Source organism: Tachyglossus aculeatus, chromosome 20 (assembly GCF_015852505.1).
Source record: "Tachyglossus aculeatus isolate mTacAcu1 chromosome 20, mTacAcu1.pri, whole genome shotgun sequence".
NCBI lineage: Eukaryota > Metazoa > Chordata > Mammalia > Monotremata > Tachyglossidae > Tachyglossus > Tachyglossus aculeatus.
This window is the reverse complement of record NC_052085.1, coordinates 8,506,178-8,531,520: the sequence shown is the minus strand read 5'-3', so window position 1 is coordinate 8,531,520 and position 25,343 is coordinate 8,506,178. Positions and strand designations below refer to the sequence as shown.

The 25,343-nt window shown below is 45.1% G+C and overlaps 1 protein-coding gene across 3 annotated transcripts in view; it reads left to right on the top strand.

The window, feature by feature from the left end:
- Positions 1 to 25,343, top strand: part of WDFY2 (WD repeat and FYVE domain containing 2) — a 93,862-nt gene that overhangs the window by 15,092 nt on the left and 53,427 nt on the right. For 2 of the 3 annotated variants that reach the window (XM_038761996.1, XM_038761998.1), the window contains exon 1: positions 7,825 to 7,949. The exons of the other annotated variant lie outside the window; for it this stretch is intronic. In XM_038761996.1, the coding sequence (XP_038617924.1) occupies positions 7,825 to 7,949 (125 nt within the window). Of the gene's footprint in view, positions 1 to 7,824; positions 7,950 to 25,343 lie in introns of those variants that run through there. 3 annotated transcript variants of the gene reach the window in all.

Sequence of the window (25,343 nt, the reverse complement as noted above, 5' to 3'; positions counted from 1 at the left end):
TCTCTGGAGTGCAGACTCTTAGAGCTAGGTTTGGAAACTCAAAAACTACACGTGTATCCCAATAAACCTCAGAGCCACTTTTTCCTGTCCCCAGTTCTTCTTTAAGCAACATTTTTCTGGAGGCTGAAGTCAGGCTCACCTTAAAAAGAGGTTATGCTTGCAAACAATACTCTGGGGAAACCAAGATAAGAGCATTCTTTGGCCACATAGTTAATCCTCCATCAAAATACCTCACATTAGGTAAAGCTATTCCTATCGGGAGAATTTACGTCAGTGGCATATGGTGGATTTCCAAGTAAAGTCATGCAGTAAGAGCATAATAATAATTGTGGCAGTTGTTAAGCACTTCCTCAGTGTGGAGCACTGGGGCAGATGCAATTTATTGTTTTATTATTATTAGAACAGTGTTCTGCACATAGTAAGCACTCAATAAATACATTTGAATGAGTGAATGAAAATGATAGATCAGACCCAATCCCACATGGGGCTCAGTTTAAAGATGGGGGGAGAACAGGTATTTAATTTGAGGAGGAAACAGAGACAGGGAGGTGTAGGGATTTGCCCAAGGTCACGCCATAGGCAACTGGTCGATCTGGGATTGGAAGCCAGGTCTCCTCCAGCCTCCCAGTCCTGTGGTCTTTCCACTAAGTCCCATGTTCTTATTTATTTATTTATCTATCTATCTATCTATCTATCTATTTATTTATTTATTTGTTTTACTTGTACATATCTATTCTATTTTATTTTGTTAGTATGTTTGGTTTTGTCTCCCCCTTTTAGACTGTGAGCCCACTGTTGGGTAGGGACTGTCTCTATATGTTGCCAATTTGTACTTCCCAAGCGCTTAGTACAGTGCTCTGCACACAGTAAGCGCTCAATAAATACAATTGATGATGATGATGATGTTCTCTTATGCTGGTGACGGCAGCCTGAGGGGGTAGAGGGACTCCCGGACGCCTCACTCTTCCAACGAGCAGAGGAATTTGCGGCTTGAACTGAGGAACTGAACATCAGTTTTTGCGCAGGTTCCTGAAAAAAGGAAGCTTGTGGGCTGGGCAGCCTCTGAGCTATTTCACATAGCATGATTTGAGCTTTATTTTTAAAGCGTGGCCTTGACGTCCCACAAGGTAGGGTTGGAAGAATCAGAAAGACCTGCTGAGGTTGGACAGCGTGAGTCGAGATTACAAACCTTCCTAACAGTTGAAAATCCAACTACCTCTTCCTATTGTAATTCGGTCAGACCAAGAGTCGTTTCAAGTTCATTTCAGTCCCACCAGAAAATAGGCAGGAACATTCCAATCATTGCATTTTCAAGTTATAAATGGATATTATTGTAGCCCAGGGCGTGATTGTGGTCCCTTTAAGAGCTCTCCCTCCCCCCAATTTAGGGAAGGAAGTGGGTAGCTGGAGAAGTCTGCTCTGGAGAGTAGGAGGGAAAGTTGTGTCTGAAAAGAAGCCACTGAGGAGAGAGCCAAGGGTGCTTGCTGCTGCTATTCTGATGCATACTCTGTTTTGTATTTTCCTAGGCACTTAGTACAGTGAACTGCACACAGTGTTAAATACATTTGATGGATGCTGCTGTTGTCATGGCTGTAGCTGTTTTGTCTTTAAGGAGAAAGTCTTCAAAACTGCAGAGGGCTGTTGAGTCAGTGCTAGTTTATATTTCTGTGCTAACTGCCTTGCACTAAACCCCAATTCCCGTTTTCCTGCCCACAACGAGCTTACCTGAGGGGATTCCAGTGAAAAGAAAGAAATGCCCCTTGAGGGCTGGGATCATGTCTTGGAAGTCTATTGTATTATTCCAAGTGATTAGGTTAGTGCTCTGCACAAAGTAAGCACTCAGTAACTATTATTGATTGATAAGTGAAGCAGCGTGGCTCAATGGAAAGAGCACGGGCTTTGGAGTCAGAGGTCATGAGTTCGAATCCCGACTCCGCCACACGTCTGCTGTGTGACCTTGGGCAAGTCACTTAACTTCTCTGAGCCTCAGTTATCTCATCTGTAAAATGGGTATTAAGACTGTGAACCCCACATGGGACAACCTGATCACTTTGTATCCCCCCCAGTGCTTAGAACAGTGCTTTGCACATAGTAAGCGCTTAACAAATGCCAACATTATTGTTATTATTATTATAAGTGACCGTGCCCAGGGGTCGGCAACGGGGCCATCCACGGGGAGATACATGCACTAAGAAACAAAAGCTTCTTTTTCAGAAGCTGCCAGCAAATCCCCTGCTGGGGAATTCCTCATAACACATTCCCAAGTTGACACTAAATTGCGTGACTCATCTGTGACACCATGGCTCCATCTTAGCTCTGCATCTCCCCCTCCTAATTACAATTTCCTTCACCTTTGCATTCTTCTGTTCAAGGAGTTCTGTTCAAGGAGGCATATTAGGAGGCAGCAGTGGGGTTAGGGTGTGGCCCTGAACAACCAGCCGGCTGTTAGGGTAGGGACTGTCCCTATATGTTGCCAACTTGTACTTCCCAAGCGCTTAGTACAGTGCTCTGCACACAGTAAGCGCTCAATAAATACGATTGATTGATTGATTGATAGGGAGGGAGCAGTTTAGGCTCGGATTCCTATGCAGGCTTTGTCTCCTGCCTATCTTATTGCCCTGAGCAAGTCATTTAACCTCCCTGTAAAATGGGGATTGGATACCCAGCCTCCCCTTGGACTGTGAGACAGAGATGGTGTCTGATATAGTTGTGTCTCTCCCAGACTTCAGTTCAGAGTACTCACTTAAACCAATTTTACAGCAGGATCACTGACTCCAGTTGGTGAAGAAGCACCAGGCTCTGGCAATTTCCAATCCACTGGAGCTGTTCTTGACTTGAATGCCAGGCCAATGGAGAAGCAGCATGGCCTACTGGAGAGAGCACAGATCTGGAAATCAGAATCAATCAATCAATCAATCAATCGTATTTATTGAGCGCTTACTATGTGCAGAGCACTGTACTAAGCGCTTGGGAAGTACAAATTGGCAACACATAGAGACAGTCCCTACCCAACAGTGGGCTCACAGTCTAAAAGGGGGAGACAGAGAACAGAACCAAACATACCAACAAAATAAAATAAATAGGATAAAAATGTACAAGTAAAATAAATAAATAAATAAATAAATAGAGTAATAAATATGTACAACCATATATACATATATACAGGTGCTGTGGGGAAGGGAAGGAGGTAAGATGGGGGGATGGAGAGGGGGACGAGGGGGAGAGGAGGGAAGGGGCTCAGTCTGGGAAGGCCTCCTGGAGGAGGTGAGCTCTCAGCAGGGCCTTGAAGGGAGGAAGAGAGCTAGCTTGGCGGAGGGGCAGAGGGAGGGCATTCCAGGCCCGGGGGATGACGTGGGCCGGGGGTCGACGGCGGGACAGGCGAGAACGAGGTACAGTGAGGAGATTAGCGGTGGAGGAGCGGAGGGTGCGGGCTGGGCAGTAGAAGGAGAGAAGGGAGGTGAGGTAGGAGGGGGCGAGGTGATGGACAGCCTTGAAGCCCAGGGTGAGGAGTTTCTGCCTGATGCGCAGATTGATTGGTAGCCACTGGAGATTTTTGAAGAGGGGAGTAATATGCCCAGAGCGTTTCTGGACAAAGATAATCCGGGCAGCAGCATGAAGTATGGATTGAAGTGGAGAGAGACACGAGGATGGGAGATCAGAGAGAAGACTGGTGCAGTAGTCCAGACGGGATAGGATGAGAGCTTGAATGAGCAGGGTAGCAGTTTGGATGGAGAGGAAAGGGCGGATCTTGGCAATGTTGCGGAGCTGAGACCGGCAGGTTTTGGTGACGGCTTGGATGTGAGGGGTGAATGAGAGAGCGGAGTCGAGGATGACACCAAGGTTGCGGGCTTGTGAGACGGGAAGGATGGTAGTGCCGTCAACAGAGATGGGAAAGTCAGGGAGAGGACAAGGTTTGGGAGGGAAGACAAGGAGCTCAGTCTTCGACATGTTGAGCTTTAGGTGGCGGGCGGACATCCAGATGGAGATGTCCTGAAGGCAGGAGGAGATGCGAGCCCGGAGGGAGGGGGAGAGAGCAGGGGCAGAGATGGAGATCTGGGTGTCATCAGCGTAGAGATGATAGTTGAAGCCGTGGGAGCAAATGAGGTCACCAAGGGAGTGAGTGTAGATTGAGAACAGAAGGACCGGAGTTCTAATTCCCACTCCGCCAATGACTTGCCGTGTGACCTTAGGCAAGTCACTTATGTGCCTCAGTTTCCTCAACTGGAAAATGGGGATACCCATTAGAGAAGCAGCACGGCTCAGTGGAAAGAGCCTGGGCTTTGGAGTCAGAGGTCATGGGTTCAAATCCTGGCTCCGCCAATTGCCGGCTGTGTGACTTTGGGCAAGTCCCTTAACTTCTCTGTGCCTCAGTTACCTCATCTGGAAAATGGGGATTAAGACTGTGAGCCCCATGTGGGACAACCTGATTGCCTTGTAACCTCCCCAGCGCTTAGAACAGTGCTTTGCACATAAGTGCTTAATAAATGCCATCATTATTATTATTATTCTTTGGGCCTCAGTTCCCTCATCTGGAAAGTGGGGATGAAGACCCTGAGCCCCCCGTGGGACAACCCGACTACCTTGTATCCGCCCCAGAGCTTAGAACAGTGCTTGGCACATAGTAAGCACTTAACAAATACCAATAGAGAAGCAACGTGGCTCAGTGGAAAGACCACGGGCTTTGGAGTCAGAGATCATGGGTTCTGCCACATGTCTGCTGTGTGACCTTGGGTAAGTCACTTAACTTCCCTGATCCTCAGTTACCTCATCTGTAAAATGGGGATTACAGTTGTGAGCCCCAACATGGGACAACCTCATCACCTTGTATTTGTTCATTCATTCATTCAATTGTATTTATTGAGTGCTTACTGTGTGCAGAACACTGTACTAAGCGCTTGGGAAGTACAAGTTGGCAACATATAGAGACGGTCCCTACCCAACAGCTGGCTCACAGTCTAGAAGGAAATTCTAGAATTGTGTTCTAGAATTGAATTGTATTCCCCCACAGCGTGTAGAACAGTGCTTTGCACATAGTAAGGGCTTAACAAGCTTCTGGGGAAGCAGCGTGGCTCAGTGGAAAGAGCCCGGACTTTGGAGTCAGAGGTCACCGGTTCAAATCCCGGCTCCGCCACTTGTCAGCTGTGTGACTTTGGGCAAGTCACTTCACTTCTCTGTGCCTCAGTTCCTTCATCTGTAAAATGGGGATTAAGACTGTGAGCCCCACGTGGGACAACCTGATCACCTTGTAAAACTCCCCAGTGCTTAGGACAGTGCTTTGCACATAGTAATTGCCTAATGAATGCCATTATTATTATTATAACAAATTTCATTATTATTATTATTGTTATTGTCATTATTATTATTCTCTGGTCCTCAGTTCCCTCATCTGGAAAGTGGGGATGAAGACCGTGAGCTCCCCGTGGGGCAACCCGACTATCTCGCATCTACCCCAGCGCTTAGCGCTGTGCTTGGCATATAGTAAGCGCTTGCCCGCTGTTGGGTAGGGACCGTCTCTAGATGTTGCCAACCTGTACATCCCAAGCGCTTAGTACAGCGCTCTGCACACAGTAAGCGCTCAATAAATACGGTTGAATGAATGAATGAACCTGACTACCTTGCATCTACCCCAGCGCTTAGCGCTGTGCTTGGCACATAGTAAGTGCTTGCCTGATGTTGAGTAGGGACTGTCTCCCTTCTTCTCCCCCTCGTCCTCCTCTCCATCCCCCCATCTTACCTCCTTCCCTTCCCCACAGCACCTGTATATATGTATATATGTTTGTACATATTTACTACTCTATTTATTTTACTTGTACCTATCTACTTATTTTATTTTGTTAGTACGTTTGGTTTTGTTCTCTGTCTCCCCCCTTTTAGACTGTGAGCCCACTGTTGGGTAGGGACTGTCTCTGTATGTTGCCAACTTGTACTTCCCAAGCGCTTAGTACAGTGCTCTGCACACAGTAAGCGCTCAATAAATACGATTGATTGATCGATTGATTGATATGTTTCCAACTTGTACGTCCCAAGCGCTTAGTACAGTGCTCCGCACACCGTAAGCGCTCAATAAATACAATCGAATGAATGAATGAGCGTTGCCAATTTGTACTTCCCAAACGCTTAGTCCAGCGCTCTGCACACAGTAAGCGCTCAATAAATACGACTGATTGATTATGTTGCCAACTTGTACGTCCCAAGCGCTTAGTACAGTGCTCCGCACACTGTAAGCGCTCAATAAATACGATTGAATGAATGAATGAGTGTTGCCAATGTGTACTTCCCAAACACTTAGTACAGCGCTCCGCACAGTAAGCGCTCAATAAATACGACTGATTGATTGATTATGTTGCCAACTTGTACGTCCCAAGCGCTTAGTACAGCGCTCCGCACACCGTAAGCGCTCAGTAAATACGATTGAATGAATGAATGAGTGTTGCCAATTGTAATCGCTCAATAAATACGATTGAATGAATGAATGAATGAACAAACACCGTGGTTTGCCGCTATTACTATTAGAGAAGCAGCGTGGCTCAGTGGAAAGAGCCTGGGCTTTGGAGTCAAGAGGTCGTGGGTTCAAATCCCAGCTCCGCCACTTGTCAGCTGGGTGACTTTGGGCAAGTCACGTCACTTCTCTGGGCCTCAGTTCCCTCACCTGTCAAATGGGGATGAAGACGGTGAGCCCCCCGTGGGACCACCTGATTACTTTGTATCCACCCCAGCACTTAGAACAGTGCTTTGCACATAGTAAGCGCTTAACAAACACCAACATTATTATTATTATTATTATTATTACTATCCCGGCCCACGTCATCCCCAGGGCCTGGAATGCCCTCCCTCTGCCCATCCTCCAAGCTAGCTCTCTTCCTCCCTTCAAGGCCCTGCTGAGAGCTCACCTCCTCCAGGAGGCCTTCCCAGACTGAGCCCCTTCCTTCCTCTCCCCCTCGTCCCCCTCTCCATCCCCCCATCTTACCTCCTTCCTTCCCCACAGCACCTGTATATATGTTTGTACATATTTATTACTCTATTTATTTATTTATTTTACTTGTACCTATCTATTCTATTTATTTAATGTTGTTAGTACGTTTGGTTTTGTTCTCCGTCTCCCCCCTTTTAGACTGTGAGCCCACTGTTGGGTAGGGACTGTCTCTATAAGTTGCCAATTTGGACTTCCCAGGCGCTCAGTACAGTGCTCCGCACATAGTAGGGAAGCAGCGTGGCTCGGTGGAAAGAGCACGGGCTTTGGAGTCAGAGCTCATGGGTTCGAATCCCGGCTGCACCACAAGTGTGCTGTGTGACCTTGGGCAAGTCACTTAACTTCTCTGAGCCTCAGTGACCTCATCTGTAAAAATGGGGGTTAAGACTGTGAGCCCCACGGGGGACAACTTGATCACACTGTATCCCCCCCAGCGCTTAGAACAGTGCTTTGCACATAGTAAGCGCTTAACAAATGCCATTATTTATTTTTTTAAGCGCTTAGTACAGTGCTCTGCACATAGTAAGCGCTCAATAAATACGATTGATTGATTGATTGATAGTAAGCGCTCAATAAATACGATTGATGATGATGAAAAAGGGAACTCATTTCGGGGCGCATGCGCGGTGGGGGGGCGGTTCCTATCAAGGTCGCTGTGTGTGTGTGTGCGGGGGGCGGTGATTGGGGGGCGCATGCGCAGACTGAACGGGGGGGGGCGTTTTTGGAATCCCGGTAGTGACGACTTCCACGTGGAGGTGTGTGTGGGGGGGGCGCGCGCGCGGCCCCGCCCCGTCTCGTGCGGCGGGCGCGCGCCGTCGGGGCCGCGCACGCGCGCGCCGGGGTGTTGCGGGCCCATGGCGGCCGAGCCGCTCACCCGCAAGCCCGTCCTGCTGCAGCGGGTGGAGGGCTCCCAGGACCTGCTCGCCATGGCCGTGATCGTCCCCAAGGAGGAGGGAGTCATCAGCGTCTCCGAGGACAGGTACCCACGCTCCCCCCACCCTGCCCGGAGGACCCCCGTGCCACCGGGGGGGTCTTCTACGGTGTCCCCCCCCCAAGCGCTTAGGACAGCGAACTTCCAATCAATCAGTCAATCATCATCATCAATCGTATTTATTGAGCGCTTACTATGTGCAGAGCACCGTACTGAGCGCTTGGGAAGTACAAATTGGCAACGTATAGAGACAGTCCCTACCCAGCAGTGGGCTCACAGTCTAAAAGGGGGGAGACAGAGAACAAAAACAAACACAATCCATACCAATCGTCTGTATCGAGCGCTTACTGTGTGCGGAGCACCGTACCAAGCCCTTGGGAAGTCCAAGTTGGCAGCATCCAGAGACAGTCCCTACCCAGTCAGTCGATCGCATTTATTGAGCGCTTACTGGGGGCTACCCATGGGGAGCCTATCTGGGGCAATACAGCAGATAATCAATCAGTCATCATCATCAATCGTATTTATTGAGCGCTTACTGTGGGCAGAGCACTGTACTAAGCGCTTGGGAAGTCCAAGTTGGCAACATATGAGACAGTCCCCACCCAACAGTGGGCTCGCAGTCTAAAAGGTCTAATCAGTCGTATTTATTGAGCGCTTACTGGGTGCTACCCGTGGGGAGCCTATCTGGGGCAATACAGCAGATAATCAATCAGTCGTATTTATTGGGCGCTTACTGCGTGCGGAGCACCGGACTAAGCGCTTGGGAAGTCCAAGTTGGCAACATCTAGAGACAGTCAATCAATCAATCAATCGTATTTATTGAGCGTTTACTGGGTGCGGAGCACCGGACTAAGCGCTTGGGAAGTCCAAGTTGGCAACATCTAGAGACAATCAATCAATCGTATTTATTGAGCGCTTACTGTGTGCGGTGCACCGTACTAAACGTTTGGGAAGTACAAGTTGGCAACATCTAGAGACAGTCAATCAATCAGTATTTATTGTGCGCTTACTGTGTGCGGAGCACTGTACTAAGCGCTTGGGAAGTCCAAGTTGGCAACCTCTAGAGACAATCAATCAATCGTATTTATTGAGCGCTTACTGTGTGCGGAGCACTGTACTAAGCGCTTGGGAAGTACAAGTTGGCAACATCTAGAGACAATCAATCAGACGCATTTATTGAGCGCTTACCGTGTGCGGAGCACTGTACTAAGCGCTTGGGAAGTACAGGTTGGCAACATCTAGGGACGGTCCCTACCCAACAATCAATCAATCAGTCGTATTTATCGAGCGCTTACTGTGTGAGGAGCACTGTACTAAGCGCTTGGGAAGTACAGGTTGGCAACATATAGGGACGGTCCCTACCCAAAAATCAGTCGTATTTATCGAGCGCTTACCGTGTGCGGAGCACTGTACTAAGCGCTTGGGAAGTACAGTTTGGCAACATCTAGAGACGGTCCCTACCCAACAGTGGGCTCACAGTCTAGAAGGGGGAGACAGAGAACGAAACAAAACATATTAACAAAATTAAATAAATAGAATATGTACAAGTAAAATAGAGTAATAAATACGTACAAACATATATACAGGTGTTGTGGGGAGGAGGTGGGGGGGATGGAGAGGGGGTGGAGGGGGAGACGGTGATTGTAAAATTCTCGGAGACGGGGGTCGTGTCTCCTTAAACCCTTGTGCTCTCCCAAGCGCTTAATACAGCGCTCCGCACACAGTAGATTGATTCATCCATTCATTCAGTCGTATTTATCGAGCGCCTACTGTGTGCGGAGCGCTGTACTAAGCGCTTGGGAAGTACAGGTTGGCAACATAGAGAGACGGTCCCTACCCAACAGTGGGCTCACAGTCTAGAAGGGGGAGACAGAGAACAAAACAAAACATATTAACAAAATTAAATAAATAGAATATGTACAAGTGAAATAGAGTAATAAATATGTACAAACATATATACAGGTGCTGTAGGGAAGGGAAGGAGGTAGGGCGGGGGGGGGATGGAGAGGGGGTGGAGGGGGAGATGGAGATTGTAAAATTCTCAGAGACGGGGGTTGTGTCTCCTTAAACTCTGTGCTCTCCCAAGCGCTTAATACGGTGCTCCGCACACAGTAGATTCATTCATCCATTCATTCAATCGTATTTATTGAGCGCTTACTGTGTGCGGAGCGCTGTACTAAGCGCTTGGGAAGTACAAGTTGGCAGCATTCAATCATATTTATTGAGCGCTTACTGTGTGCGGAGCGCTGTACTAAGCGCTTGGGAAGTACAAGTTGGCAACATTCATTCATTCGTATTTATTGAGCGCTTACTGTGTGCGGAGCACTGTACTAAGCGCTTGGGAAGTACAAGTTGGCAACATCTAGAGACGGTCCCTACCCAACAGCGGGCTCACAGTCTAGAAGGGGGGGACAGACAACAAAACAAAACGTATTAACAACATAGAATAAATAGAATAAATGTGCTCCACACGCAGTACATGGCAAACTCCTTGGAGACGAGAATCGTGTCTCCCTAGTCCACGGTGCTCTCCCAAGCGCTTAGTACAGCGCTCCGCACACAGTCGATGGCAAACTCCTTGGAGACGAGAATCGTGTCTCCCTAGTCCACGGTGCTCTCCCAAGCACTCAGTACAGCGCTCCGAACACTGTCGATTGTAAAATCCCCCTGGACTGGGATCGTGTCTCCTTAGTCTTACTGCGCCCTCCCAAGCGATTACTACAGTGCTCTGAACTCAGTAGATTGCAAACTCCTTGGGGACTACAATCGGGTCTCCTTGGTCTACTGTGCTCTCCCAAGAGCTTAGTAAAGCGCTCTGAACACTGTAGATTGTAAAATCCTCGGGGACTGGGATCGTGCCTCCTTTAATCTCTTCTGCTCTCCCAAGGGCTTAGTACAGCGCCCTGAAAACAGTAGATTGCAAAATTCTTGGGTACTATCGTGTCTCCTTAATCTCATGTGCCCTCCCAAGCGCTTAGTACAGCATTCTGGACACAGTAGATTGCCTCTCCATCCCCCCATCTTACCTCCTTCCCTTCCCCACAGCACCTGTATATATGTATATATGTTTGTACATATTTATTACTCTATTTTACTTGTACATATCTATTCTATTTATTTTATTTTGTTAGTATGTTTGGTTTTGTTCTCTGTCTCCCCCTTCTAGACTGTGAGCCCACTGTTGGGTAGGGACTGTCTCTATATGTTGCCAACTTGTACTTCCCAAGCGTTTAGTACGGTGCTCTGCACACAGTAAGCGCTCAATAAATATGATTGATGATGATGATGATGATGATGATGATGATTGCAAACTCCTTGGGGACTAGAATCGTATCCACTTAGTCTATTGTGCGCTCCTAAGCGCTTAGTGCAGTGCTCTGAACCAGTAGACTGGGATCATGTTTCAGTCTTTTGGACCCTCTCAAGCGTTTAGTGCTCTGCATACAGTAAGTGCTTAGTACAGTGCTCTGCACAGAGTAAGAGTTTAGTAAATACGATTGAATGAATGAATAAGCACTCAGTGAATATCAGTGACTGATGGATATTTGGAATGGATGGATGGATGGATGGATTTAGGCCAGCGGGCCCACCCTGGGGAGGGATGAAAATTGGGAGGGATTGCGTGGGTGGGTCCCACTTGCCCACCAGCCCAAATTGGTTGCACCCCCTTTCCCGCAGCAGGTGTCCTGAGGACGACTGAAGCTGCCACCCCGAGTGGTGGTTAGAAACTGTCGCTGTTGAAACTTGTTCTACCCAAAGATGAAAATGCAAACATCCAAAAACAATCGATGCCGACATCCCACCCCTTAAAAAAATAAAAACCCTCAAATCTGTTAAGACGACCTTCCTCGATGAATTTTGTGCCTCCCCCAACTGTAGCTGCAGATTAGGATGTGCGCTAGTGAAAGGAGTAGATTTTTGCCAAGGAGAATGCAGGAGAAATGCTATGTCTCCTTAAAGCTCCTCTCTTGGAAGTGGTGAACCAGGCAAATATTATGAAAATACACGCCCGTGTGGCAGCTTTTTATCAGATGCTTCATTATGAACACAAGTGAAGCTTTTCTGTTTGTATCTTGTGTAACTCATCCAGTGGGGTATACTTTAGACTTTCTACCCTGCAGTAGCTGAAACAATGCTGCCAGAATTCAAATACTGTTTCATTATGTTTCATATGCTTCATTATGAACACAAGTGAAGCTTTTCTGTTTGTATCTTATGTAACTCATCCAGTGGGGTATACTTTAGACTTTCTACCCTGCAGTAGCTGAAACAATGCTGCCAGAATTCAAATACTGTGTCACTCTTTCTGACTGTATCATTGAAGAGCCGTGTTTTCCTTATTTAACACATCAGGTTTTCAGAAAGAGTTCAAGATTGTGATAGTCAACTAGAGATCATTTCTAATCTCATTACTTATTGCCCTTGAAAAATCAGAGGGCAGAGTAGGCTGTAAAAATTTTGTCAATAGTACACACTTTAATGAGAAAACACGTGACAGATTGCCCAGTAAGCCCACAAGTAAATCAGAAGATATAAATGATAAAAGCAAAAAGAAGTAATCGGATCATAATCAGACATAAATGCTGAGATGCTTGAGTACCCCTGTCTATTTAGATCTTTAAACTCTGTTGCTTTCTCCTACATGTAATTTATTTGAGTGTCGGTCTCTGCTTTGAGGGCAGTAGTCATGTATACTAATTCCTTTGGGACCCTTTCAGATGTTTAGTACAGTGCTCTGAACAGGTTAACCACTCAAGTGCTATTGCTTGATAGTGGGGCCACATGAGCAGGATTGATAGAGATTAATCAGATTTTTAAAAAGGTTCTGGTAGATAATGCGTTGGGCGGTTAGTAACTTTTTCTCTCTCCTAGCTGCAAGGTGTGTAAATGTGATACTTTTTCCTATGCTGTGGTAAACTACTTCTCTGAAACTTTCTGACCACATTGGCCTATCAGAATGGGATTAAATCTGTATACTGCACAACCTTATGAAAGAAGCAAATCTATGTATACCCTCAGCAGACTGTCAGCACGAACAGACAAGAGTGTTCTGGTAGTGTAGTTATATTTAAAAATTTGTGCACCGTCAGTCTGGCATACGGTCATGGTCCAGGGTGAGGTCACAGACATTTTCTAGAGTGTTCAGTAAGTGATAGCCTTGATTTATATTTATTTTTACAAAGAGGCAAGTGTGAGATAATCTAAGATGTTATTGTGCAGGGGTGTTTGAGTTCCAAACTGCTTCCCCCCCACATGATATTGTCTACCTAGACTGCAACCTCAGCCTGTAACAACATAAATATATTCATGAGCCTCTTTGTCTTCAACTCTCACCTCTCTGCTGATTCTTTTCTTGGGGAGTATCACCACCCCTCTCCTCTGTCTTGAAAATAGGCCTAGTTGGAACTGCGTGTTTCTGGGTATCTGAGCTCCCTTGTCCCAGAAGCGTACTTTGTGATTCTAACATGCAAAATCCAGCGTTACTGCTAGAAGTCATAAGGAAGAAGGAATATATGTGTTCGTGTGAATCAAAACCAACAGAGCTCTAACCATTAACCTCTGCTATTAACGGATCAATTGCATGCCCTAATGATGATGCTTGAAATATGGGTATTGGTTCATGAAATGAAGCCACTTCATGACTGCATCCTTTCAGTGTGTTTCCAAGTGGTGAAAGTAGCTCTGCGTCTCAAAGGCTTAGGCCCCCTTTGAGATTGACCGAATGCCAAAAAGTGGTAAAGCAAGTGGATTGTATTATCATTGATCTGTGAGTAGTCGGAAACCCTCTGCCATTAGCAGGGACGAGCAGCAGAAGATGAACCGATCAAGTCTGACAGCAAACAGGGCTGATGGACCAAGCTCAGAATGGCAGGGAAGGCAGAAGGGGAAGCACGAGAGCAAGGAAGGCTGACAAACTGCAGAAAAAAAACAGATGTGGGTTTCATCTAGCTGACTCCAAGTTATCTAAAAGAAAGCAGTCCTTAAAACATAGTCTCTGATATGGTGGATGTAATTTGATCTGCCAGGTGTTCACCTGATTCTGTTCTTAGCTTTAAGAATGGATTTTGGTTAAAGTTCTATTTTCCAGTTTGTAGGAGGATTGGTTCATTGTCACTGGATTTTTTTTTTCCCCTTACAAACATTGAGGTGACTGATGTTAGTTGCCTACTCAGTTGAGGCTTTGCCTCAGTTTAGTGATTGTCATGCTTTTATTGTGGGTATAAAGTATATAACTTTGATATTTATTCAAACAAATGTCAGACTGCTCATACAGTGAAACTAGTCTCTTACTAGTGAAATGGCTGGAAGCAGCATGGCATAGTGGATACAGCAGGGCCTAGAAGTCAGAAGGTCGTGGGTTCTAATTCCGGCTCTGCCACTTGTTTGCCGTGAGACCTTGGGCAAGTCACTTTACTTCTCTAGGCCTCAGATACCTCATCTGGAAAATGGAGATTGAGGCTGTGAGATTCATCTGGGACAGGAATTGTGTCCAACCTGATTTGCTTGTATCCACCCCAGCGCTTAGTACAGTACCTGGCACGTACCCCTTCTAGACTGTGAGCCCCCCTTCTAGACTGTGAGCCCGTTGTTGGGTAGGGACCATCTGTATATGTTGCCGATTTGTACTTCCCAAGCGCTTAGTACAGTGCACTGCACACAGTAAGCGCTCAATAAAAATACGATTGAATGAATGTTTAACAAATACCAGTATTATCATTGTGAATGGGATTGTAGGTGAATAGAGGAAAATTGGAGACATCAGAGTGAATTTTCATTTTAAATCACAAAATGAGTCTTTTACATTCTCAAGTGTTAAAAGGCCACTTGTGCTTTTAAGTCTGTTCAAGTGACTTCCTCTTAAGCCCTTGCCAAGGTAAGAGGATTTATTTAATTTGTCTGAGAAGATGAATTTGATTTAGGTGAAGAGAACTTCTTAGAACACTTCAAGAGTAGTAAATTTCTTCATATTTCAGGACCCCAGCAACCTGTTTCTCTGTATCCTGCTTAGAGATTGATTCTCAGTCTTAAAACATACCAACTTTTTTTTTCCCAAGTCAGCAGAATATTGCAGTTACCAGACACAATTTTGTGCTTCCAAAGAAGTCACTGAATTTCCCACTTAATTTATGTAGCTAAGCCAGATCCTGCCTGATACAACTATAAGTTAGATTCGCTCAGTCAGGATATATTCATCCGGATATTGCACCACTCTGAAAATGTTATTACTAGCATTTATGACTGCTGAAACTGGTGAGATATCTAACTAAAACTTATGAGACCTTGAATCTCCTTTTCCGTTCCCTCAAGACCTAGGACTTCTAATTCACATAATCAATTAACTTTCTTTTTGAGTAGAAAAATGTGTTTTCTCTTGACAGCAGATGGAATCGTCCATACTTCTTAGAAAGTGCTTTCTGACATTTGTATAAAAACGTTCTTGTGATTACAAATGGCAGATGGGGGAGATCAGTTGGTTCTTGAGGAGCGTGTCACTGTCAGATTGATGAAGCTAATACTTTTGTCTTTGGAATAATAAGATCTATGTCAAAGTCAGGTATTGAATTAGTAAGTAGAAACCAATCAGAATATTAACTAAACAGAACTGATCGCCTGATGGCAGACTCTGGGAATTTAGGATATTTGTGACCGATGAATAAGATTTCACTTCGGTTTTGACCGAGTTGAATTTACAGAGTATTCAGTTTCTGGGTAATGTTGCCCTTTATTTTCAAGGACCTAATAGTAATAATACCTTAATCAAATAGTGCTCTTGTTTTTCCAAAGCACTTTCCTATCGACGATCTCATCTAGTTCTGACAGTGTTCTGAGAGTTAGGAAGCGGCAAGCAAGTTCTCCAGTTTAGAGCTGAGGAAACTGGAACCCGGAGAAATTAAGTGACTTGCCCAAGATCATACAGTAGGAGAGCCTTAGAACTTGACGTAGAACCCAGGTATCCTGGCTCTCAGACGTCTGCAGTTTCCCTAAAACAGGACTGCCTCCCACTGATGACTCCTCTGCTGGTGAAATGTACCCCAAGGGTCCGGGTGTGGCCAAAAAAGCTGATTGCCAGCCCTTACACACAGCATTCCCACAAAGACTGCTTTGCTGTTTTTGCAGTTTGCAGTTTTGTCTCTGTCTCACGATCCGTACAAACCTTCCTCCCTAAATGACTGAGACCTTACGAAGGCAGCATGTTGGGTGTATCTTGTGCCACAGAGGTGCCCCAGGATTCAGCTAGAGACCTATGTACCCACCTTTCTGCCTAATGGGCCTGTGGGTGGGAGGTGAGTTAGTGCCCGTGGCCTTGTGGAAAAAGCACGGGCCTAGGAGTCGTTGTCAGAGTCCTGGGTTCTGAGCCCTGCTCCACCACATGCCTGCTGTGTGACCTTGGGCAAGTCACTTAACTCCTCAGTTACCTCATCTGTAAAATGGGGATTAAGACTGTGAGCCCTCAGTGAGACAGGGAATATGTCCAACCCCATTATCTTGTCTCTACCCCAGGGATTAGAACAGTATTTGGCAAATAGTAAGTACTTAACAAGTACCATAATTACTATTATTATCCAATTTAACTGTCATGCCTCAATCCTGAGGCTCGGCTCCCCTGTGCACAGAAGTTGCTGCCATCAGATCCGTAGAAGGCGGTATTATTAATCATTATCTGCAGTATTGTCCCAAATAGGCTCCCCATGGGTAGCCCATTTGTCCCTTGTGCTCTGGATCTTGCTCCTTTCCCACCTTGAGATTCTGGTAGAAGAGGTTTCCTTATCCCTTTAAGTTTCCAAGGGACACAAGATGTAAGATAATAATAATAATAATAATGGCACTTACTATGTGCAAAGCACTGTTCTAAGCACTGGGGAGGTTACAGGGTGATCAGATTGTCCCATGGGGGGCTCATAGTCTTAATCCCCATTTTACAGACGAGGTAACTAAGGCACAGAGAAGTTAAGTGACTTGCCCAAAGTCACACAGCTGACAATTGGCAGAGCTGGGATTTGAACCCATGACCTCTGACTCGAAAGCCCGGGCTGTTTCCACGGAGCCACGCTGCTTCTCTAAGATGGTATGTGGAACACCAGGTTTTTTTTCCTTCATTGTTCCCCATAAAGTAAAATGAAGGTATTAACTGTATTTCCCCATTTAACCATTTTCCCTCAGGGAACATCTCCAGAGTACTTCTTCCTCCTTTTTGTAGCCTGTTTCAGGCCTGCTCCTCCAGTTAGACTGCGGTCTCTTTGAGGACGGAGATCGTATCTTTCACAAAATTGTCATACCCTCTCAAATGCGTAGAACAGTGCCCAACACTCAGTGCTCAGTCAGCTCTACTGATTGAATCCAGCAGCTTTCTGAGGATCTTGGAGAAGTCCTGTTGTTTTGTGGCCTATGATTGCCGGTTGCCAAAGCAAATGGCATCAGAGAGAACATATGCAACGGGAGAAATGTAGCCTGGCACAAAGAGCATGGGGTAAAAGATGGAGCCCTGGGGCCTTTGCAAGCCTCTTTCATTCATTCAGTCATATTTATTGAGCACTTACTGTGTGCAGAGCATTGTACTAAGCGCTTGGAAAGCACAATGCATGAATAAAGAGAGACAATCCCTGCCCACAGCGCTATCACTGTCACCTTGTTTGAGTTACTCAACCTTTCTGCACCTCACTCTTTCCCGTTAGTTTTCCCTTCAGGACTGTTATGGATGATTTCAGTTTTTTGTTTTTTTTTTTTGGAAGGCCCTGAATACTTTAGGTACACAGGTGGGAAGGCCATCCTTAGGTGTATTCAGTTATCCTATTGGCCTAAAACCTGATAGTTCAGGTGTGCCTGTTAACAATCAGTCTAGTCTGCTCATTCAGGTATAAAGAGATCAAAGCAGTGGCAAAGGGAAATAAGCAGACTTTGCCAAATGAGAGGAAAGAAGAGGCACCTCTCTTTTCCTGGCCGTTATTTAAAGTTGCATCACCAAATTGTGCCTTCTATAAGTGGGCAGTTTCCAGTGTGCTCAGTGAGTCGAGTCTGCTACCTTCTCTAGGAAGCTATCGGGAAGGTCCTGTGCCTGGGATTATTATTACTACTAGTAATAATAATAATAATAAAATAGATATGCCAAGGGGAAGTGTTGACACCACTTTGTTTGCATTACTCTTTAAAATACTCAAAACCTCTTACATGCTTTCTCTTCCTTATGAGCCCATATTTCCTCAGTGTCCTCTCCACTGGCTCCTCTCCATTACTCCCATCTTGGCCCTCATTGTCTCTCCTTCAAAGCTTCCCTAAGTTTCCACCTTTTTTTTTTTTTTTTTTTTTTTTACAACTAAGTGGAAAAAACGATGGCTTCTCGGCCATTCAAGTCTGCTAAACAATTCTATTTCATCATCCCAAACCCATGAATGCTACAGCCTGTCTTCTTGGACTTAAACTATTTGCTAGGGCAGATCTGTTGGTCTCTGTGTATGTTTATGGTGTCAGCTCTGTCATTTAAAAATGTATACTTCCCAAGCAAGGAGATAGAGTTGTTGGCTTTTTAATGGGCATGCGATTAAAGTGACAGAAGCAGTGCTGATTACATATTGCAAAGGGCGTGTATGAAATAGCAATGGATGATCCTAGCATGAGCAAGACAGTAGTGAAAAATCTAGGGTAACTCGTAAAATTGAGTTGAAGGAGAACTCATTGGATTATCAGTATCCTAAAGGTATTTTCTTTGTCACTAGCAAAATGCCAAGGATGTTGTTCACCCCCTGCCAGAATATTCAGTTGTGTAAGTCCCTTTGGGTTAAAAATAAGAAAGAGGAAGAAGTCATTTCAGCAGTGTAAAGGGAAGAGTGAAAAATGGGTACGTGGTAGAAGCCGTTGGGGTTTTGTTGTGAGCAGATTCCTACCCTCTTGTGGTACATGGTTGTCAAACTCCAGACATTAGGGAAAATGATAGAAGCAGAGTACTGAAGAGTGATGGTGTGTTTCTTTTCTGGTGGCCCCAATATTTCTGTCCTCTCAGCATCCTGCTTCCTTAGTATTGTCATCTTCAAAAAACCATGTGCATGAGACTACTGCTTCCCAATTAGATAAAAGAGGAGCATTCTTTTTGGGTTTGTATAGAAAGCGTTGAGATTTCTGGGTGAATATATCCTGTAAACATGTTGACGTTTGAAATATTTTAACAGTTTGCTCCGCAATCAGGTGGGCCTGGATTTAAGAAGCTTCCCTTCCTGCAAAGCTTAATGCTTCAAAATGGAAAATAAATTTTACCCAGCAAGTTACTCACGGCCCCACTCACATTTACACCTTCAAATGACAGTTTTGCTTTCTCACTTCCTATCTTTCTCTGTGCCTTCCTTTCCCACAAATTAGCACATTCTCCCTCTCTTACACATATTCCATCTCAAAAGCATACCTGAAACTTTTGTCATCATATATTTAATCTGCTATTGTGAATTTGAGTTACATTCTGATCGTAGGATATGCTTCCGATTGCACAGATTGGACAATTTCGCCAAGAGCATTGACTCAGAGGAGCCTATTGAAGTTTGGAAAGGACTATTTTCCTGGAAGGCAGGGCAGGTAGCATTTTAGAGGCTGGGGCAGATGACAAATGTTGCCTTTGGAGCCTGCGGGCCTCAGTCCTTATTTAAGATGACTTGTTCAATTTCTGGGCTAAAAATAAGACCTGGAAAAACCCATTGTGGGGTTTTCAAAGAAAAGTAATAATCAGTGTCCTCCTTTGCATTTCAATCAATCAATTGTATTTATTGAGCACTTACTGTGTGCAGAGCACTGTACTAAGCACTTGGGAAGTACAAATTGGCAACATATAGAGACGGTCCCTACCCAACAGTGGGCTCAGAGTCTAGAAGGGAGATTTCTCTTTGACGTGTAGCTACATTAAACACAATGCACTTTTTTTTCCTCCAGTTTTTCCTTATATTCTTCAGATACTCTTTTAAAGATTAGGACTCCATTTTGAAAGAAGTTTATTCATCTGCTCAGAGAAAATGTCAGGTTTCTGTTTACTTTTGATGCCCCTTTTGCCAGCTCAAGTCTGCTCACTTTAGCCTTTTCTTTGATTTTTCACAGTTTGCAACCATTGGGTCATATTATTGAGAATAAGGGTAATTACTGGCATTTCAGATTTACTGTCCTCCTGACAATTAAACCCATTTAGCTCAATTGATAGAGAAGCTGTGGTTTGAAACCTTGGACATTGCTAGTTTTATTTCCTTCAACTGAACTTTTCCCTGTCTTTGCTGTATCTCCTGGGTGAGGGCCCCTGGATTGTTCGTCGACACGGAGTGCAGCTGGGCTTACCTGCCCTGGAGTCTCCCATTGAGAACCACAGACAAACCTCAGCTGTAGACTTCGGGGCCAAGAATCTGCTGGGGGGAAATAGGTTACGGTGTTAGTGGTTTGTGTAGTTCCAGTCTCTCTCATCCTTGCCAGCCGTGCTCTTGCTGAGCCTTGAAGTGCAGTGTGGGGCACACAAAGCCCTTTTCTAAATGAGAACCCATTTTCAGCCAAAGCAACCTCGGCACGGTGCCAATGGGGATCGAGCAGGCGATTGCTGTGGTAGCCGCCGAGGTCTGAATGGATATGTTTTCCAGTCCCGTAAACTAAGGACCTGCCTTCTAGGTATGAGAGTCATTTGATATGCACCCTACCTCACAGCATTGGAATCGTTCTTTTTCCATTAGTTCTCAGGTATGGTACTTGCATAAAAACAGCAGGGGCAAGTGGTGGGGTGGAGACCACCTATTGGCTGGTTTGAATAATAATAATAATAAAAATAATAGCAATAATCATGATATTAAATGCCTACCGTGGACAAAGCTTTATGTTAAGTACTGGGGTACATGCAATGTAATCAGTCCCAGTCCCACATGGGGCTCACTGCCTAAGGAGGTGGATTTAATCCCCATTTTACACATGAGGGAACCGAGAGGCCCAGAGAAGTTGTGACTTGCTTAAGGTCATATTAATGTCTGTCTCCCCCTCTGTAAGCTCATTGTGGGCAGGGGATGTGTCTTTTTATTGTTATACTCTCCCAAGCGAATAGTATAGTACTTTGCACAGAATAAGCACTCATAAATACAGTTGACTGAATGAAAGGTCATACGGCAGACGGGTGTTGGAGCTAGGATTAGAACCTAAATCCTCTGAGTCCCATGCCTGTGTTCTTTCCACTAGACTGCACTGCTTTACCTCAGTCGTACATACAACGCTAGAGCCCTGGAACCAAACCTGCCTTGAGAATGGGTGTTGGGCACTTTTTCCTGGCCACTGTCACCAGATGATCAGGTTCCCTCCTTTCCAACAGTTACCTCTGATCACTGGAAAGACCCTTCTTTGTAAGTGCCCTAAGAAAGAGGTACTTTGTGTTAAGTGTCCAGGCCCATTGAACTCCATTTCAGAGGAGTCGCCTTAGCAGTTCAGATGCAGTTGAGCATCTTCTCTTAAAAATCCCCTGCTGCCGGGCCCAGAACCTCTTTTGAGAACTACCAGAGGTTGCATCCCAACCGGCTCATCTGACAGCAAGTTGAGGCAGGAGCTAAGTGGATGAGCATTTCCCTCCCCGCTGGAATTTGGTTGGGCAACTCAGAGTGTCACGTGAAGAAACTGGTAGCCACCACAGCATTCAGCTGTGTATTTCATACTAATGGCGGTGAACCAAAGCCTCTAGGAAGATTTTTCTCTGAATTTGGAGGCCTATAGCCCAAATGCTATGACTGGGCCTTCATGTCAGTTTGTACCAAAGTGCTGAAAGTGAGAGCTTTACTAGTCTTTTAGCAGGGAAATACGGACAGGGCAGGCATCCCGGGGTGGCGGGGAAGAGGGGGAGTGGTGGCTAAGGCCCCATGGTGATGCTGTTTCTCCTTGTTCCTGCCCAGTCGGGGTGGCTCCTCCCGGTCAACACTCAGCAAACCACTGGTGGTTGATTGAAGGAAATTGTTCCCGTCTGAGTAAACTGTAAAAATGGAAACTTAATTTTTCATGACGGTTGTTGAGGTCTGTGCAAAATGACAGGCCTTCTCTGAAGGTTATTTCTAACCCCTAGGGTGAAAAAAATGGATTCTGAAAGTTTTATGCTAAAAGGAAAAATGTGCATTTCTTCAGTTTTTAATGAAATTTCCCTTGGGAGTGATGAGTGGAATTAAGATAAACTGGAATTTTTGTGTCTTTGAGAAATTGAGGTGTGCGATACTGCGTATTAGTTGATCTACAGGGATTGATTTTCTTTTATGTTCATCCCTGCATGGGAAACTTTGTGTTTGTTTTCTAAGGTTTTGGTAGTCCAGGATGGTGCCCTCTTACGTTTCATGGCCAATGATTTGGAGTTACCTGAACCTCACCCTCTAGCATGAAATAAGGAATGCCAGTTTCTCTCATGTCAAGATGGCATTGATCCACAGGAGAGCTCCCTCTCCCTTCTGCTTCATAATATTCTTCAATTTCTTTCTGGTACAAACCAAATTCTGCTTTAATTCCTTTGCGTCCGTTCCAATGGCAATAATGAGGATAGTTTTAACTTGGCATATGAGCCAGGGAGAGCAGGTGCAAGTGACCTGCAGTATGGGGGGGAAAAAAATCCTAAAGTGAGCATCCTGAACACATGGAAATTGAAACCTAAGATTCACTCCTTTTAGTTCTCAGAATCACCCTTTCCATCCATTTTTTTTTGCATTTTTGTTAGAAACATGTTAAAACTTTGATTTATGTACAACAGCGTTCTTTAAAAAAATAACTGTATCAAGAGAATTGGTATTGAATGCAGCTGTGTATCTGTAGCATCTTAACCCACTAGCCCAGTGTAAACTTAGAGTTCGAAGACCTTTGACTCATGCTAGGAAGTGGGGAAAGAGATCGAGGGTGCAGCTGCAGAACAGGATTCCCGTTGCTTGTTGGTCAATAGCCAAAGTCCACTAGTGTTTTTACAGGAAGTCAAGTTGAAAATAAAATATTTTTAGGAATTCACAAAAATCTTGGAGTTATGAGCTCCAAATCAGTAGGACTTTTGACCTTTTGTAACCAAGTTAACCTTGTTTGTTACAAGGGCATGAACAGGAAAGCCACAATATGCCTACAAATGTAGAATTGTAGGTAAGAGATATGGCTATTTTTGTTTTAGGAAACTCACATAGTTGCTTAACTATGAAAACCAGAAGAGACAAACGGAAGAACGCCCTGTGGTAGAAGGGAAGGGCCTGTGTTTCACCATGAAGGAAAAACCCCTTTCTTCTAAGAAAGAAAGTTTTTGCCAACTGATATTTTGTCCTAGTTCTTCAGGGTACTTGATGACAAATGAGAAGCATCATGGCCTCGTGGAAAGAGCATAGGGCCCGGGAGTCAGAGAACCTGGTTCTAATCCCAGCTCCGTCACTTGCCTGTTGTGGGACCTAGGGTAAGTCGCTTCTCTGAGCCTCAGTTTCCTCTTCTGTAAAATGGGGTTTAAATCCTACTTAGACTGAGAGCCCCAGGTGGAAGAGGGACTATATCCAGCCTAATTATCTTGTATCTACCCCAATGCTTAGGTTGCTTGGCACGAGTTGGTGCTTAACAAATAACATAAATACAGTCAGGTCAGCCCTGGCCCAGGGGTTACATTGTTTACAAACCCTACATTAAGGAGAACTTCCATAAGTGCATACGACCTTTTCTCCCTCCCACATCTCAATTGAATTATGTATGGTCAGAAGAACATTCCCTAATTTCCCCCCTAGCCTTCTATCCAAGACCTGTAGTGAAAACACAGATTAGGGGAAAAACTGAGTGGGTCCAGATTCGAGCAGCTGCTCCTGTTAGTTTTGAGGAAATGTAGTTCACATTTCCCTCTTCTCAGAAGAAACAGGGCAGCAGAAATTGGACCAACTCATTTTTTGTGGGGATGGGGTTACTAGTTGTGTCGGCTTCATGGCAGGGGAGGGAGGGGTGCCCTCGTCTGATCCTCTTTGATAACCCGGGGGACCTCTTCTGACACCCCCACAGAGAGGGTGGAACTCACCAAGTCATTAACTTCAATACCTTCACTCTTTCTCCCTCCCCTTAACAAATACCACAGTTATTCATTATTAGTGAAGCGCACTGTCCTAAGCATTCAGGTAAATTCAGCAAAATCAGATCAGACTAAGTCCTTGTCCCGTACAGTGCTCTCAGTCTACGAGGGAGAGAGATCAGGTAATTTAATCCCCATTTTACAAGTAAGGAAACCAGGGCACAGCGAAGTGACTTACCCAAGGTCACACGGCAGTCAAGTGGTGGACTTGAGCTGTGATTAGAACCCAGGTTTTCTGACTCTCAGACCCGAGCTCTTTCCACTAGGCTATGCTGTTTATCACAAATGGACAGGTGGACTGACTATTTTGTAGTGAAGTTAGGGGTGAGAAGGGGGAAATGACCATTGACCAGGCTATACTAGGAAACTGTGAATCTTTATATCTGGCTGAGCAATTTCGTCCTTTCTTCCTCTTCACCTCTTCCCTCCCATCTCCTCCCCCATTTCCTTCCCCTTTTCCCATGACTCCTTTTTAGAATCGTTGTTAGATTGTGGTTAGTAATCTGAATTCTGTTTTCCTAGGAACTCATCTTAGTGTGTGAACAGAAGGGTGTAATGGTTGACTGCCAACCTGGGTGTGTTTTCTATCCCTGTCACCATTAGGGATGTCTTCATCAGATAATCACCGAGTACCTGGAGGAACACTGTACTCTTCTTATCCTAGTGCTATCCAAAAATACAGGATTCTTTCCCTCTCCCACCTTAAATTCTAACCTTTTATGATGGCCTCAGAGACTTCCCCAGTGTTTTATTATGTACCCTTTTGTCCTTCCTGGAGTGGTGGAAGCCAAAGCCGAAAGAGAGGGAGACCCGTTAGGACTAGGAAACCACCTATTTGTGGTGGTCTGTGACAAGGCCAATGTTGAGGGACTCCAGGCAAGCCATGAAGAGAAACTGGCTGTTTAAATAGAAATAGCCCTTTCCCTCCTAGTTGTGTTCAGGAATGGTAGTCTGTCAACCAACACCAACTAGAAGATTACTTCCTTCTATGCTCTAGTAATAACCAAATTAATAGCACAGCGTGCATCATTTCATACCTGAGATACTGAGATAGCAAATGTTTATGTTGAATAGATTGAAAGCTTTTATGCTGTCCAGTGGAGAATCCATGTTACCCAATAAAATGTGTATATACAGATTTATCTATTTATTTTGGCTATGGAAGTTGATAGGTAGAGAGGAATGCTACCAGTAGTTGTGATTATGTGATTTATGTGCCCAAGCCACTTCTCTTTTAGGACTAGCGTAACCTTCCAGTTTTTCTGCTGTAAGTGCTCATTTGCAAGGCTGTTGAGTTTTGCTTTCCTAGCTTCTCTAGCCACAGAAAAGAAATAGCTGCCTAGGCACTGGCTTATGTGGCAACTTCCAAGAATCTAGCCCAAGCCCAGAAGAAAAAGCAA